The 18,020-nt window shown below is 40.2% G+C and overlaps 3 protein-coding genes across 3 annotated transcripts in view; 2 read left to right on the top strand and 1 right to left on the bottom strand.

The window, feature by feature from the left end:
• Positions 1 to 4,783, top strand: part of p2rx5 (purinergic receptor P2X, ligand-gated ion channel, 5) — a 28,199-nt gene extending 23,416 nt beyond the window's left edge. The window contains exons 9-12 of the mRNA XM_036580548.1: positions 2,079 to 2,172; positions 2,259 to 2,324; positions 3,248 to 3,330; positions 3,424 to 4,783. Coding sequence (XP_036436441.1) covers positions 2,079 to 2,172; positions 2,259 to 2,324; positions 3,248 to 3,330; positions 3,424 to 3,715 — 535 coding nt within the window. The 3' untranslated portion in view covers positions 3,716 to 4,783. The remainder of the gene's footprint in view (positions 1 to 2,078; positions 2,173 to 2,258; positions 2,325 to 3,247; positions 3,331 to 3,423) is intronic.
• Positions 4,784 to 5,615: 832 nt separating this feature from the next.
• On the bottom strand, positions 5,616 to 7,315 carry emc6 (ER membrane protein complex subunit 6). The gene is made up of 2 exons (XM_036580552.1): positions 7,122 to 7,315; positions 5,616 to 6,981 (listed from the first exon to the last, which is right to left on the bottom strand). The coding sequence occupies exon 2, from the start codon at positions 6,944 to 6,946 to the stop codon at positions 6,614 to 6,616; it is 333 nt and encodes a 110-aa protein (XP_036436445.1). The 5' UTR covers positions 6,947 to 6,981; positions 7,122 to 7,315; the 3' UTR covers positions 5,616 to 6,613.
• Positions 7,316 to 7,936: 621 nt separating this feature from the next.
• Positions 7,937 to 17,739, top strand: shpk (sedoheptulokinase). The gene is made up of 7 exons (XM_036580551.1): positions 7,937 to 8,281; positions 8,365 to 8,506; positions 9,587 to 9,770; positions 10,043 to 10,195; positions 11,998 to 12,173; positions 14,072 to 14,272; positions 16,780 to 17,739. The coding sequence occupies exons 1-7, from the start codon at positions 8,141 to 8,143 to the stop codon at positions 17,172 to 17,174; spliced, it is 1,392 nt and encodes a 463-aa protein (XP_036436444.1). The 5' UTR covers positions 7,937 to 8,140; the 3' UTR covers positions 17,175 to 17,739.
• Positions 17,740 to 18,020: the final 281 nt, after the last annotated feature.

Here is an 18,020-nt window from a genome sequence, read left to right as displayed (position 1 = left end):
ACTGGGCAAGCCTAGGTTTGCCGGACCGCCAGGCTGCACACTGTCTCCTCTGCAACTTTTTGTAAATAATGCCAGGGTTGTAGCAGCCATTTTAAAAGTGAGGGGGCCACAGTTGTCAGTACCTAACACCCCTGAAACCCCAGACCCCACACCTCTAGGTTTAGTATTACTGGTATAAAGCCTGTAGCAGTATGTGCATTTATACAGTCAAGCCAGTATGAGGGCTTCAGGAAGCAATACACAAACACACCCCACAGGGAAGTTAACAAGCTCAGAAATATATAGTTCAAAATTAGCCTTTCACAGTTTTTAGCTAGACACACGATCTGCTTCAAGAATACAAAACCACGGTTATGCACCAATACAAGAAGCTGACCCATCACTGACCAGTTATTCAAAAAATATTCCATTACAAATGACTACTTATCTCAAACTCTAACTTATTACTTCCTGGAAAAAGTAGTCTCACAATTTATTACTTTACATCTACGTTACTTTCTGAACCCCAAACTAATCATAATTCATAATTCATTTCAAAGTTGTCTCATAAGCTACATCCAGTTTGAGAAAGTGAAAGTAAAACACCGTAAGCTGGCCGATGGGTGGGAAAAAAAGCTACTTAAGTTGAAACAGGGAATGCAGCATTAACTACCATTTGTTCACATTACAAGTTCACTTAAATAGCAAACGATGTGGCTATTCACCCCATTTACTTCTCCGTCGCTTAGTTTAATTCATTTGTTCGTCAACCCACAGCATAATATTTCGAGCAAGGACACACAGGGACATGCAACACAACAGCTAGCCTTAGGTTACCCAACGCTGTGTAGCATGAGAAGCCGGAGCCTAAGCCCCAAGCTGATGACTGATATGTATTGTACTCCAGAAGAGCAGGGACACTTGGTTACTGCGCTAAAATGTTATTGATTCATTTTACTGTATTTGTAACCCTATAAAAATAAATGTTACATTTCTCTGTAATGCTAATCCAGGTGGATCTAGTCTCAATTTCTTACTTTTTAGAAATGTTTATCTACCGGCATCAGCATCAGCACTTGCAGATAGACATGAAAAGCTTTGTTGTATGTTGGTATTGGCCCGCAAGTCCCGTATCACTGCAACCCTAGCTGTGTTCAAGGGACACAACAGCCAAATGAAAAATGTAACCATTATTACATCTGTTGTAAACATGCCTACTCGTGTCTTACTGTGGTGCTGCAGAAGTCTCTAAAGCGACATTTTCAAGTTTAACGATTAGAAAACCCACTTTTCGATGATGTATCTTGACAGTAGGAAGGCCTTTTGAAAACTGCTTTAGGGTGCATTTTTGGGGGACGGGCTGTTCTAAAAGTTTGCTTTTTCATTAGTTGGTGAATGCAGACGTATAACTGTGGTAACCATCTTCAAATCATTACTACAAAGAACATATTACTCCAACAGTGGAAATAACTCATCAGATGAGGGGACAACAAGCTAAATTATAAAATTAGCAAGGGAGCTAACCTGTCTATCTAGATACTGCACCTCAGTTTGGCTTGCTGAAAAGGTAAAAACTCGTCTCTGGTGTCCATTTTGTGCTGAATAAAGATCGAATCATTGTTTTCTTTATGATTTTGTTCGACGACTGAGTTATAAGTTACACTAATGCTGGGTTGGTGGTATTTATTAGCCTATAGGCCAGTGGCGAGGCTGGAAGTCAAGAATGATTGACGCCATACGAATTCACAATAGTTATATGCTTTATTTGCGTAATGCATGCTGGGATTTGTAGTGAGACAACATGAAAACAATATAAAATTGTAAATTCTGTGAAACTGCTGAAGCTGAGAGACACAGAACACTGCATGACATGACAAATAACATATTTAACTTTAGTTTTAGGCTGGAATTCCCCTTTAACACAAAACAGCTACTTATTAGTACTTTGGATATATTTCACAAAACACTTGGTACGACGAGCAGGTTTTTGTCTAAATAATGATGTTTTCTCTTCCAAATAAAAGTACAGAATACCTGAAATATTCATATCTATACATTGACAGTTCACCTTTGATTGATCACAGCTGTTTGTCTTGCAGATTTGCTCGATATTACAGAGATGCAGATGGACAGACGTATCGCTCTCTGTATAAAGTCTACGGCATTCGTTTTGATATAATGGTCAATGGGCAAGTAAGGCAGGCTACTGCTATTCATGAGCCATGATGCTATTAATATATTATTCCAGTCCTTGCTTATCTTATTTGTTTACTTTCCAGGCAGGGAAGTTTAATATTATTCCCACGGTGGTGAACATTGGATCTGGACTTGCCTTAATGGGCGCTGTAAGTGTGACTTCATGTCATTGACTGGTAAATTGTTCCATTATAATATAACAATATTTGCTTTTCACTTTTTTGTCTGGCACTTTACAGAAACCATTTCTCTGGTCATTTTCTGACAGAACAGCTGGCATATTATGATGAACTAAAGAGGCAGTTAATAATTTCTGAAAGAGATGCCCTTGGTAACTGATGAAACCATATACATGATCAATTGAGACAGACACTAAACCTGAAGACATACAGTAACTAATCAAAGGCCGCCCTTCATTTATTTAATTTCTAGTTAAAATGGCCATGAAGTACAAGTCACTCATTTTTCAGTGTCATTTTTTCTGTATATTTTCTCAGTAATGTCTTCTTGACAGCTGCACATCCTTTCAGACTCATAGTGTTGAGTTGTCTTCACACAGTGGAAGGGTGGACAGAATCACCTGTAGAGTTTTTCAGATCTAAAGCAAACATGGAGCTGGAGATTAAAGCTTTAAGTACTGTTTATCTGATGGGATAAACATATGTTGATGTTAGAAATTCATATAGTTATTAACACTAGCAAAATTTGTGTAGGTAGTTTTCATGTGATTGTTTTAGCGCTAGATCCATAAGATCCTAGTTACCCACTGGTACCCAAGCAGTTACAGAAGTCAATAAGCTGACTAAAGCTTTTACCACAAGAGGGCACTATTTTATCATTCTTCACCATCAGCAAGAGAATTGCAGCCAGTGCCACCTGCTGTTTTCCCACCTGCCTCACACTATTTTGTAAACAACAGAAACTGTGTTAAAAGTGTCTCACTACTTTCCGTTGCTTTAGAATATCTCACCTTTAGTGAAACGTGGTATAGAACAACAATAGGAATGGAGGCAGCTTGACAGAAGAGCTTGTACGTGCTATACTGTTCTGTTAATTCTGTATTTCTCACTAGGGCGTGTTCGTCTGTGACATGATCCTGCTCTACATGATGAGCACGAGCTCTTTCTACAGAGAGAGGAAATTCGAGCCTATTGGGTAAGACTCACTTAAAGGTATTTTTGAGGGGGACTGTAAAGCGTAAATGGCATCCACCCGTTCAGTCACATGTTCTTATGTCACCTGCTGTAGAAAGAGGGAGCGAAGGCCCAGAGACATGAAGCATGGCAGACACCACCGGCACGCCCAGGATGGACACCACAGGAAAGAAGACAAGACGGCTGCGGAGAAACAACCACTCACGCCGGCGTCGTCCCCATCGGCTCACAGTCCGGCAAAGCAGCCTGTGGCCGCAGATTCTTCACTGAAACCTCATAGTCTTGAAAGAAGACCACAGCCCACGGTCATACTCCACCGCAGTCCTGAGAGAAAGGCCATGTCTCCAGTCTCGTCTTCCAGAATACCGTGCAGCCCTTTGAAATGAAGGGACAAAGCAAAGAGACGGTCGCCACCACCCTCAGGATTGTCTTTATAGCAGGAAATGAAGGAAAGACGTTTGATTGAGCTCACCTGTCAGTCAGCTTTCAGAACCATTGGGAACCAACAGGTTGTCTGCAGGCAGTTCAATTTGATACTTTCTAAAGGGCCCATATTATGGAAAACTGAAAAATCCTCACTTTTTTAAATAGTTTGATGTAGTATATAAACATTGACATAAACATGTATATTGTTAATTTTAAAAAACATAACATCCCCCAATCCAGTCCATATATGGAAACTAAACTACAAAAACAGTCCATTTTGAATTGTTTATTCGTGAAGTGGTGAACCAACCATTTACACAGATGTGCCTATTCAGCCTACAGCATTTTAGCTCCGCCCATGTGCACTGAAGTTATAAGGAGGGTTTAAAAAAAATGTATACAAGAATGTAGAATATGGGCCTTTTTTTTGTTTGATTGTTTTTAATGCCATTTCACGTCATTTAAGACCAAATTTTGCAGTGACATAAACGAAGTATCAAAGCAGTCTTCAAAGTAATTCACACCTATATGAACAGATATATGCGTATGCTAGCTCAGTAGCAGGTAACATTATTTAATGCACACCCCTGTGACCCAGTATTATTGTTGTCAAATGCATCCTAAAATCATATTTTCAAATTTGATCATATTTAATTTATAAAACGTAATGTGACACAAATGACTTATTAAGGGCCTGCAGACACCCTGAACCAAGAGTTTTCTGTATTTGTGACTGGAAAGTGAGGGAGTGGACAGAAGTAAGTTATTTCTACATGGACATCATGTATTACTTGAAGCTTTGCCCAAGATGCACTCGTACCAGAGTCTGTCTGTTTAAGGCTTTGTGTCCACAGGCACCATCAACGTTGATGGACAATTCAGAGGAAATATTAATAGCAACTGAAGGGACAAACTTTAAACCTGTTGCTTTACACATACATTGTGCTGACTGAAAACTGAAAAACCAGTTCATGATTGTGCAATATGTGATGTGAAATGCACTAAAAAAAAGTCCCAAGGTTTCTACACACCTGCTCATCTAGTGTTTCTTCTTAAGTCAAAGTTTTTAACAGAGTTCGTTCTTCCTTTGTTGGAACAGTGCTGAAGGATTTGATTGCATTCATCCACAAGAGCATTAGTGAGGTCAGGTACTCATGTTCTGGACACACCAACTCATCCCAAAGGTATTAGATGGAGCTCCATCACTCCAGAGAACGCAGTTCCACTGCTCCCCAGCCCAATGCTGGGGGGCTTCATATCCCTCTAGCAGAAGCTTGGCATTGGGCGTGGAGACCTCATGTGCAGGTGCTCTATAGCATCTCATTGGTCTTTGCTTTTCTTTGAGGATTAAGGCGTTGCCAATTGAATGCCTGTGTCAACAGTTCAACTATAAATGCACTGGTGGTTGGAGGGGTGTCTGGATACTTTTGGACATAGTGTACATGAGCAATATTTAAAGGTCAAGGTTGCAAATTAAAGCTCATGCTGTTCAAGTTCAACGTGCATCACTTGAGGCTAAAATGTACTGTGTCTGCAAACTAAATTAATACATCCATTTAGTTGGCTTTCCTCAGAATAGTTGAATCAGATTCCATGTCATTTAGCTGTGTTCACGAATTGTACATCTCTTCACAGTCTAACCATCTGAAAACACGTAAACTGGGGCCCGCTCCAATAAGCAGTTGTTGGAGGTCACTGCATTTGCAATGTGAACTTACATATTTTGCCAGATGGAGAATAAGTATTGTGCAAAATATATAAAACAGCACTTGCAACATATATCTTTGAATATAAATAATTATAAATAGATAGATAGACAGATAGATAGAGAAAACACCAGAATGCAAAAGGAAACATGTACACCAACCGTGTTGAGGGATTAATTTATTGTAGAAGAAACCTTAGAAATACTCGGACACACTATCTGTAGTTATATAATTCAGAAGGTCTTACATGGTGCATTATTTCCCCTCGGTGGAATGAGAACATGACAGATCTGTCGCTCACAAAACTGACAAAGTTTGTCAGTTCCCTCAACCAGTATGCTAAACTCCAAACAGACCTACACAGCTCTTGCAGTTTCCACTGGGGAAAGGACTTGGTTCAGGGCTGCGAGCTTCACCCCTTGGCCTCCAAGCCCAGGTACTGAGGCAGTTCAGGATTGGGCAGCATTTCAGAAAAGTTCAGTGCAATCAGATACCAGCAGAGGAGCACAGAGTAGACTACCCTCTGGATATCAACAGGGAAAAAAAACACTTTAGATTAAATTATGCCTATACATTTAGTAGCTAACACATTCTTACGTTTAGCACGGTCTCAATCTATGCACAAATGCAAATCTATATTTTGTTAAAGCTATCCTACAGATTCCCACCCCTGATCCTCGGCTGCAGCCAAAACCACATACTACTACACTGTGTATTATACTAGTGAATTCATTAGTACTAGTGATCTACTATTCAGACATTACAGTATGCCAAGGGTTCCCAAAGTCAGTCCTGGGAACACACCTAACCCATCACAAAAGGAACTATTGTCATTTCATTAAAAAGTTGTATCAGGTGTGCTAGATGGGGGAAAGCACAAAAATGTGCATAGTGTGGGGTCCCCAGGACTGGGATAGGGAACCTGTAGTATGTGGTTCTGGACGCAGCCTTGGCCTGCCTATTTTTTGTGTTTTCTTGTTCAAATACACCCTTTTACTCTCGGGAAGGGCTTGTGAATGTGCTGATTAGTTGGTTTAGGTGTGAGAAAAATAAGGAAAACACTAAAATGTGCAGGGCAGGTTTGGAAACCACTGCACTACAACATAGCTGCTCGACCCCGATAGCCCGCGGACTGCAGAGTCCTCTCCTTTTTCAGTACACGTGCACCATGCCGTACAGGAAAGTCCAGAACAAAACGTAGGTGAAGAGGCCCCCGACGAGGCCTCCGGTGAACAGCAGCCGTCGCGACTTGAAGCATTTGTTCCACCGTCGACCAGCTTTGAGGATGAGAAGCACCGACAAGAGGAAGGAAGCCAGGAAATAGAAGATGAAACCGTACAAGCCAGTGAGACCGAGGATGCCCGCGGTGGCCCCGGACAGAGCGGACACCGAGGTCCGGCAGTACTCCAGCACCGCCGCGTTGCCCCTCACTGCCACCTCGCTGATGAACTGCGGTCCCTCGCGTTTAGCTGCCAGAGTGGCCATCCTTCCCCAGCAGCGAGAACGACCCTGCTTTACCGCTACGAGGAGGAAAGGACACAGAATCAGACACTTTAATAGCGACTTTCAGCCTTTTAAACGCAAACAATACGAACTACTGCCGACGTTCAGCTCAGCTTCATGCAGTTCGGCTAATGTCGGTTAGCTCGCTCGGACTTACCGACACTGAGCGCTGCTTCAGGGAAAACGCCACGTAAATAATCGTTCCAACTACAAAGCTACACCACCATTATTTCCATCGCACCTCTGGTCGTCGGTAACAGTAATTAATTCAAGAATTTAGTGTTTTTGCGGAATATATTTCCCACACAAAACGCCGTGCACGTCACTCTTCTGCAACCATGCTCCCTCGCAGTGCCTACTGGGAAATGGTTAATCAATAAAAGTCTCCTTCAAAACCAAATAGTCTATTTTATCTACTAAAAATATGTGGTTATAAAGCATACTTTTATTTATTGAGAATTTCTTATGCATTTTATATTAAAATAACTTAAATAATAGGCAAAACAACAATGATAATAATAATAATAATAATAATAATAATAATAATAATAATAAAGCTTTAGTAGTAATACAGCTTTATTAAAGCTGTAGTTGCGTCACAGAAGTAAAATGCAATTAAAACGAGATGGGGTAAAATTAATAAAATCGAATAAAGAATAAAATCAATATGTGAAAACAGTAGCAATAATAATAATAATAATAATAATAATAATAATAATAAAACATTTTTTAAACATGAAATATAGTTGGATCACAGCAATAAAATACAATTAAAACGAGAGGGAGTAAAATGAATAAAATCGGATAAAGCATGAAATCAATATGTTAAAACAATAACAATAACAATAGCAAAAAGAAGACAATAAAAGGTGAAACGACATTTTAAAATAAGTTAAACACGAATAAAAGTAAAACCAGTTCTCCGGTAAAACTACAAATTTAACTTGCCGGTTGTTTTTAATTACGTCACTACGGCAGCCTCAAAGGCTCAATTCACGCAGAACGCGGACTTTGGAAGCTAGTTAGTGATGTGGCTAACCCAGGTTTTTAACGTCCTCAGTCATATTTTAGCAAAACACTGCCTGGAAAAAAATAATAACACATGATATCAATGCGGGCATTATATCATTTTTGACTCGAGTATTTTGAAAGATAAGTTCAGTAGCATAAACAGCCATGGCTGCTCAGTATGTTTTGGGCATGGATCTGGGAACCACCTCCATCAAGGTGGTGCTGCTGGATTCGCAGTCAAAGAGCGTAACGGACAGCTGCGCTTTCCCCACCAACTCGGATGTCAACAACGAAGAGGTTGAACACGTACGTTTCAGCTGCCGCTATGACAAAGGTTTTATTATTCTTTCCGAATTCGTGTTGAAAATGACCCAAACTCTCCCACTCAGGCCAAGGAGCAGGACCCTGCACGAATAATCTCCACTCTTGACCGGTGCGTGGCTGCCCTTCCCAAGGAGAAGCTGAATAAGGTCATATGTATTGGGGTGTCGGGACAGATGCATGGGGTCGTGTTCTGGAAGTCTAAAACAGGTGCTAAGTCAGTATAAACTATATGTCCAAAAGTTTGTAGGCCACTGCTCAAACAAGGTTTCTTCTGAAATGAAATCAAGGGTATAACACTGATCATCCATAACATTAAAAGCATCTACTTGTATTTATACTCATTGTCCATTTTATCAGCTCCACTTACTATATAGGTGCACTTTGTAGTTCCACAGTTACAGACTGTAGTCCATCTGTTTCTCTGCATACTTTGTTAGCCCCCTTTTACCCTGTTCTTCAGTGTTCAGGACCCGCATGGACCCTCACAGAGCAGGTACTATTTAGGTGGTGGATCATTCTCAGCACTGCAGTAACACTGACGTGGTGGTGGTGTGTTAGTGTGTGTTGCGCTGGTCTGAGTGGATCAGACACAGCAGTGCTGCTGGATTTTTAAACACCTCAGTGTCACTGCTGGACTGAGAATAGTCCACCAACCAAAAATATCCAGTCAACAGCATCCTGTGGGCAGCGTCCTGTGACCACTGATGAAGCACTAGAGGATGACCAACACAAACTGTGCAGCAACAGATGAGCTACTGTCTCTGACTCTGCATCTACAAGGTGGACCAACAAGGTAGGAGTGTCTAATAGAGTGGACTGTGAGTGGACACAGTGTTTAAAAACCCCAGGAGCACTGCTGTGTCTGAATCATAGTAAACACTACTTGTTCATAAATATAAAAATAAAAAAATCAGGATGCATTGAGGATCATTTTAAAACTTCATCCCCAAATCAGTATCAATCTTGAGGTGCCTAGAATTCCCATTCCTACACTAGCCAGTACTTGGCATTGGCCATGATGACCTTTGGCTCATGGCTCATGTGTGTCTGAACCAAAGCATCCAATTCTATTGGTTGATGCTTTTCTATAGAAATTACATAAGCTGTGTTTGAGCAGTTGAACACCTGTGTTAGCAATGGGTGCACCTTAAAGTAGAGGAATTCACTAAATAGAAGGGGCGTCTGGATACTTTTGGACATAGTGTCTATACACACTTCACGTAGACAGCATTTCTATGGATAAATCTACTCAGGTGTTCATTGTATTGTCTTCTGTTGCTCCATTAGGTTGCAAATGGTCCAGCAGTGATGCAAGTCACACATTCATACCTCAAGATGTGAGTCGTCTGGTCACGTGGCAGGATGGACGCTGCAGCAGTGACTTCCTCTCGTCACTACCCAAACCGGAGTCTCACCTGATTGTGGCCACTGGATTTGGCTGCGCCTCCATCTTCTGGTACACCAAGCACAGGTGAGATACTCTGTACTGTTTCGCCTCATTGTCAGGAGTGATTTGAAGTCAGATGAAAGCAGTAATAGTACTATGAAAGCAGTAATAGGATGCTGGAGCCTATCCCAGCGGTCACTGGGCAGGAGGCAGGAAACACCCTGGACAGGTCGCCAGCCCATCACAGGGCAGACACACAGACATTCACACAGATTCACACCTAGGGGCAATTTAGCATCTCCAATTGGCCTGACTGCATGTCTTTGGACTGGATGATTTACATCTTCTCAATACAGGCCAGCGTTCCTTTCAGAGTTCAGCGTGGCTGGGACCATCCAGGATTATGTGGTCTCCATGCTGTGCGGCTCCGAGGGCTGCATCATGACTGGGCAGAACGCTGCTAGCTGGGGCTACTTCAACACCCCCAACAACCAATGGAACTTGGAGATGTAAGACTGCAATTGCATTATTTTGCAATAAACATTGTTATTATATATGAGACACATATGCTGTAGAGATAAACAAGTACAGCGTCATCAAATGGTGCTCATCATTACACTCTTGTGCTGTTCACCAGATTATTAGGGGTGTGATACATTTGATACATTTTGTTTTAAATAAGATTCTATTTTTGAATCAATTTTATGTTTGACTGTCTTGATTCTACAGGGCTCTGATTATGATTGTATGTGAAAGTTTGGTGAATTGTCAAAGTGAACATGAGTTAACACATCCCCTACAGACTTAAATATGGCGTCTTCCAAATTATACAGCACTGTTTGTGCAAAATCTGCCAAGTTTAATATGTAAAATATAACTTTCGCACAGGACAGATTTTATGTATTATCTTTGTTTCAGTTTGTTAAATTCAGCAAATAAACAGTAATTGTGTATTAAAGTGTGCAGGGGTGTGTTCACTGTGGAGAATGTGTTAACATCTTTTCACTTAGAAAATCAAGAGAACATAATTTGACCAGGGGTGTTCAAACTTGCATGCGAACATGTAAACTACACAGACTGGTTTGGCTCAGAAAAATACAATTTTATTTCAAAGCAAAAAATTGCAAACTCATATCCTTTTTTAATACTGGGGCAAATTTACAAAGAAATGGTACTTGCTAATGGTCTACTGACAGTTTTTGTGCTGGTGGGCGTGGCCAGTTTAATCTAATAATAACTTTTAATACAGGCTCAACTTCGTAATTAACATTTGACCAGCGCAGTATAAATCCTGTTTTGCTTTCGTTCTTTTTATGTGGAAGCCTGTTTCTGCCAGAAAGGAAAAAAATCGTTCATCATAATTTATAATTATTATAATTTATTTTTTTCCTCTCTTTCTAGTAGCAGTGTGTCTTTTCATCCCAAAATAATGCCTTGTTTTTGTCAGTAGTTTGAATTGGTCTGCTTTCGTGATTAAAATAGGTCATTATTTCAACAAACTAGGTCAAAATATTGAAAAAATGAGTCATAATAATTCAAAATATCAAAGGTTCAGACATAAGCCAGAATTTGACTTACTGTTGCCAGAAATGAGGGAAAAAACAATAGGCAACTTTTTCACCTGGTGGAGATGGGTTTCCATGTAGTTCGAAGGCCATTTCTGAGCAAAAATCATGGCTGTTAAAAAAGAGTGGCTGGTAATAATCTTCTCTAATAATATATATGTATAGTGTATATGTACAATGATCTCCGACGAGTATTCTGTGCTATGATATGCAGTGAAGCAAAAAAAAAAAAAGGAAAAACAGCAGCGACCACCAATTTGATCTTACTATGGTTCACTGAAGGCCCATAGCACCTATACAGGAAAGTCATTGTTAATTTAAAAAAGGGTTGTGATGACACAAAATGTTAGTAGATTTGCCCCATAATCTTCTAAATCAGTGCAAATGAGCTTTTAAAAATACAGAAACCTGAACTGCTTCATCTAAAACCTTATACAGCTCTTCTATCAAATGAAACATGTGACAAAAGCAAAATATGTGCACTGAGAATGAACTATATTAGTTGCTGTTTGAGTTTTTTTGTTTTTTCATGTTTCATGACTTCCATGGAAGATAGTAAATGAGACACTCAATTGGTGCAATACTGATTCCGTTTCAAATTTCTTCGATTTTTAAGAAATTACTTAAAATTGTTACACCCTGACTAATTATAGCTAAATTTGTGTAACATTCAAGTACATACTGATACTGAACAGATGTTTTATAGGCAGGATGATTCTGATCTGTGTCTGATCTTTTAATATTAGACTGAAAGGTGCTGGCTTCCCTGTGCACTTGTTGCCTGTGCCTGTGGAATCTGGATCTATAGCTGGACGGACCTGCTCAGAATGGCATGGAATCCCTGCTGACACTCCTGTTGGAGCGGCCCTGGGAGACTTCCAGTGCAGTGTCTACTCCTGTATGAGGGACAAGGCTGATGCAGGTATAGTTGAGAACATGGGCATCAAGCGCCAGTATCTGATCTAGGATCATCTGTAATGTGTTTGAATAATCCTGTAAGCAGTAAGCAGATAATATGTAACAGCGTTGGTTTTTGTGACATCACAAAAACAATCCATTCAAAACAGAGCTTAGTTTCCATATATGGACTGACACATTTTGATAAGCTCACCAGACCAAAAATTAGTTGCACGAATCATTCCTTTTCTAATACTTGGTTATACGTCTCCTTGTCTTAAAGGAAAATTACACTGATTTTACACATTTTCTGCGTAATTCAGTTGTTAAGAGGTATACAAAGTCATTCAGAGTGGTTTGATGTGAAATAGTTAATTGTAGAGAAAACTGACTGATTTAAATTATCTGTACAGTGGTGGTGATGGGAACCAGAGGCCAAAATGTCTACACTGTAAAAATAGCCAATTTATTTACTATCCAAAGCAACCAGTAGCCCTACACATGTCCAAGTTGATAAGGGAGAAATAGTGATGAATCTAAATCTATTCTTTGAGAACTACTTTACCTCACAACGCCCTGGATGTACCTCTCCACCATAAAGAACAGATCTTATCTCAAATGTACAGTAAAACAACACCTCAGACATCAGGCATTGTATTCATATCCATTGCATACAAAATGTTCTGTGCTGAAGCTTTTAGAGGTGTTAAACTTTTTGGACATCTGGTTCCTATGACTACCATGGTAAACAATTCTGACTTGGTAAGTTTCTCTAAAACAGAGTATTTCACATTAAACTACCCTGATGACATCTTAACAGTTTAATAATGCAGAATTTTTCAAAATTGGTAGAATTCCCCTTTAATAACAGTGTCAGTCCTGTGAGGTAAGGATTATACCTCTCTTGAGTTTGGCCCACTCTTCTACAAACAGAGTGCACATTTCAGAGGTCCTGCAATTGATCTGATGTTACAGATTGTTGTTTCTGCTAGTGTTCAGTCATGTCCGTTGAACCAGTCACATACAGACACCCTACAGTTGATATCCTGGAATGTGGGAGTGTCAGTAGCCACGTTTACATGCAGCCTAGTAATCCGTTAATAATCCGATTTATAGTTCAATCGGAATAGAATATGTCCATGTAAACACAACGCAATCGGAATAGACTAGTCTGGTTGAGGCCATTCGGAATACAATTTCTATCTGATTGAACGAGGTGGGTAATCCTGTAAATAATCCGTTAAATAGAAGAATAATAGCCATGTAAATGCTTGTATCCGATTATATTCCCAATCGGAAGGTTTAAGTATGTTCTGCACATGTGCGTTCGCCATAATTTTAAAGCAATTAAAAACACAAGCATGCCAGCTGAAAACTCATGTCACTCACGTGATGCTCGCTGTCATGGTAACTCTAAGTGGTACTCTACGCATGCGCATCATTTTGGATCAGATTACTTGTAGTGTACATGTAAGTGGAGATTTTCCATCAGATTGTTGAGTAGAGTGAACATATAAACACCTCAGTTTTAATCTGTAATCGTGATGTATTCAATCGGATTGGCAAAAATCTTTGCATGTAAACAGCCAGTGTTACATTCTGCTCATACATAGTGGAAGAGGAGACTGCTGTAATCCTTACCTGACACTGGCGCAGTCATTAAGGCAATTTGATGTGTAACCATGGGAAGAGATACTGCATAAGGCATGATGCAGATAGAAAAGAGATAATGCATGCAACTAATTTTGTCCACTGACTTATTTACATACTAGGTCAAACTGTGTTTCAAAAAAGGAGGAAAATTGAGTTTTCCTTTAACAAAATTGACCCTAAATCAGCAGTCTTTCTGTGAGAAATTCCTGTAGCAATAAACTCTTTATAAGAGCTTTTTTATCACTGTAACTCTTCATATGTCATTTACAGTACTAAACCTGAGCACTTCAGCTCAGCTGACGTTTGCCATGCCAGCTGACTTCACTCCTCCAACAGCACCAGACCCTGTTTCCCCCATCGCGTACTTCCCTTACTTCCACAACACCTACCTGGCAGTGGCTGCTTCACTCAACGGAGGCAACGTCATGGCAACGTTTGTAGGAATGCTGACTTCTTGGATGAAAGAATTTGGTAAATTTATGTTCTAATTTTGAGTCAACAGGAAATCAAATTGATCTTTTTAAGCTTCCCAAAAAAGAGTTTAATCTTTACTTCATCAGATCACAGCACTTGTTTCCAAAATGCCTCCGGCTTGTCTAGATGTTGTTTTGCATACTTCATAAACTAACTTTGTGAAGAGGTCACAAATGTAGCAGCCACCATATTTTAGACTGAGAAAACAGAGAAAACCAAGCATAAACCAAAACGAAGAAAATACAGCAGTGAGTAGCATCCACAAAAACACAGCAGTGCGTGAGAACTGAAAACAGGCGACTACCGCTCTGTGCTGTTTGCTCAGAGGTCTTGAGATGAGTCAGAAAAAATGTTTGAATCGATGTAATGTTTATGTGGACCGCGGAAGCTTTTGTGGTCGTTTGTGTGACCCGTGAGTTGCAAAAGTTTAGCATCCCCTCATGTGGACAAATGACTTTTATTTTGTTTGAAGGTTTTGTTGATATTCAGTAATGATCAAAACAATTCTGTTTCCAGTTATCTGAGACAGAGACATTGCAGTCGGTGGTCTCGAGCAATTTCCAAGTCCATCTTAACCTGAGACAAGATCGACATTAAGAACAAGACCAGACCGAGACCGCTAATTTGTGGTCTTGAGAACCGACTCGAGACCTACAACACTAGTGTCAGCTAAACCATTCGGCTGGACCTTTGCTGTCATTTGGGGGTTTTGCTTAGCATTTATGTCCAGTGTACAATCAGTTATATCTGACAAGCTTATATAGCATGTAGTATCACTTTATGTTAATATAACAGTATAGTGGTATAGACAGTACATTCTGGTCCATAAATATTTGGACAGTGACACCATTTTTGTAATTTTGCTTCTGTACGCCACCAATGGGTCTGAAATGAAGCAATCAGAGTAGATGTTCTGCTTCAATTGGGTTTAACAAAAAAATTACATTAACCATTTAGGAATTATAGCCATTTTTACATAGTCCCTTCATTTTCACAGGCTAAATAGTTATTGGACAAACTAACATACTTATGAATGCAAGGATTATTTTAATACTTGGATGCAAATCCTTTCCAGTCAATGACTGCCTGAAGTCTGGCATTCATGGACATCACTAAATGCTGAGTGTCCTCCCTTGAGATGCTTTGCCAGGCCTTTACTCTAGGTGTCTTCAGTTGAAGCTTGTTTGTGGGTCTTTTTGCCTTGAGTTTTGTCTTCAGTAAGTGAAAAGCGTGTTCAAATGTATTAAGGTCAGGTGACATTTCAGAACATTCCACTTCTTTGCCTTAAGAAGTGATATGTTTTGGGGCGTTATCCATCTGTACTGTGATGCGCTGTCCTATCAGTTTTGCAGCATTGGACTGAATCTGAGCAGAAAGTATAGCTCTATACATTTCACAGTTCATCCTGCTACTTCAGTCAGCAGTCACACCATCAGTAAACACCAGTGACCCAGTTACATTGGCAGCCATGCATGCCCATGCCATAACACTACCTCCACCATGTTTTACAGATGATGTGGTATGCTTCAGCTCAGAAGCCCTTCCTTTCTGTCTCCATACTCTTCTCTTCACATCATTCTGGTACACCTTAATATTGGTTTCATCTATCTAAAGAATGTTGTTCCAGAACTGAACAGACTTTTTTTAGATGTTTTCTAGCAGTCTAATCTGGCCTTTCTGTTCTTGAATGTTACCAGCGGTTTCCATCTTGAGGTAAACCCTCTGTATTTACATTCATGAAGGCGTCTCTTGATTGTAGGCCATGACAATGATACGCCAACCTCCTCTAGAATGTCCTTGATTTCACTTGATGTTGTGAAGTTATTTTTCTTCACCACAGAAAGAATTCTGCAGTCGTCCACTTTAGTCTTTTGTGGTCTTCTAGGCCTTTTGGTGTTGCTGAGTTTGACAGTGGAATCCTTTTTCTTTTTAAGAATGTACCAAATGTTGATTGGGCCACTCCCAAAGTTTCTGTTATCTCTCTGATAGGTTTGTTTTATTTTTTCAGTCTAATGACGGCCCCCTTCACTTGCATCGACACCTCTATGAACCACATATTGAGAGTTCCCATGAACAGCTACTAAATGCATATTCAACACTTGGAATCAACTCCAGACCTTTTATCCCCTTGATTTGTCAAAATAAGGGAACAGTCTTCAGCTGGCCATGAAACTGCTCATCCGTCAACTATACAATTACCTTTAAGCCTGTGAAAATGGAAGAACTATGTAAATAAATGGGTGTAATTCTTAAACGGTTAATGCAATATTTTTGTTAAACCCCTTGACTTAAAGCTGAAAGTCTACATTAAATCCCATCTTGATTGGTCACTGTCCAAATACTTATGGACCTGACTGTATATCAGGCTTTACATCCAAGCCAGGAGCCATTAGGGAACCTTTATTTTTAACAACACACATTTAATTTGCTAATCAGATTGTTCTTACCAAATATACTGCTTTACCTTCTTTTGTCTTTTGGCATCTCTTACTTTCATTTTGCAGGAGTGGAGCTGAGCGAGTCCAAAGTGTACTCCACACTGGTCCAGTGTGCCCTGACCCAACCCAGCACTGACCTGTGCGTGACCCCGACCCTGCTGGGCGAGAGGCACGACCCCACCAGCCTCAGCCTGGTCTCAAACATCTCCCCCACCAACCTCTCACTGGGTCATGTGACTCGCGGCATTTGCAAAGGGATTTTAGCTAACCTTGCCACCATGATGCCCCCTCAGATGCTGTTGGCTGCAGGAGTGAAAAGGATTATGGGTAGTGGGAGTGCTTTGTCTCGTAACCAGGTCTTGAAGCAGGAAGTAGAGCGAATGTCCCCCCTGCCTGTGGTCTATGGGGAGGATGTGGACTCAGCAGTTGGTGTAGCAATGGTTTTTAATGACAGACTGTGAGAAGATACAGCACGTAGCATTAGCCACAGTGTTCGCTGTAAGCACGTAACAATACCTCAGTGGCTATGTTTACATCCAATAATGTGACGAGTCGGTTGATCGGAATAAAAAGCTTTCATGTACTCACCTAAATCAGGATATAGTTTTCCAGTTGAGCTTAATCAGAATGGAATTCTATCCGATGGAAAGATTTGGTGTACACTTTTAATATTCTGTTAAATGAAAGGATAACAATCATGTAAACATACTTTCACAGTCTGAATCCTTGCGTACTTGGTAGGGGTGTAACAGTACTCTTATTTTCTGATTTTTAATTAAGAGCGTGATTCATTTTTTGATGTGTTAATACTGTCTTGATTGTGTTGAGCTCTAATTCAGTACTACACAAGCAGGTTTTCCATCTACCAGTTTTTTGTGAATTTTGAAAAAATGAAATTCGAAAAATATTCCAAAAAAGTTTTACACTAAGACAAGGTGAGAAAGTTAGAATATCATCAACGCCAGAATGCGAAAAAGAGTGATGGAAAAAAGTTTTTCGAATAAATGATGACATATCAAGCTATAAGTCCTGATTCCATAACATGATTCCGTGATTCCTCCAGATGGTCCGATGGTGGTGCATAGCTTTTGGAAGGTCGCCTTCGGCATTCTGAAATTTCCTAATCCAAAGCTTGTTTCCAAAATTGCTCTGCACAGCGTGTTCCCAGAATTGTCTGGGGTGTTGCCAGATGCGAGGTGGATGTCTTCAGGGTGGCATGGAGATTTCAGCCCTCATTAGGTGGGTCATTGCTTGTCCTGCCCGGCATCTCTGACCTGCAAACAATACAAGTTTCTTAGCTGTAAATG

The sequence above is a fragment of the Colossoma macropomum genome, unplaced genomic scaffold, assembly GCF_904425465.1.
Source record: "Colossoma macropomum unplaced genomic scaffold, Colossoma_macropomum, whole genome shotgun sequence".
Taxonomy (NCBI): domain Eukaryota; kingdom Metazoa; phylum Chordata; class Actinopteri; order Characiformes; family Serrasalmidae; genus Colossoma; species Colossoma macropomum.
Note: the sequence above shows the minus strand (reverse complement) of the source record. Positions and strands in the feature narration are given on the sequence as shown.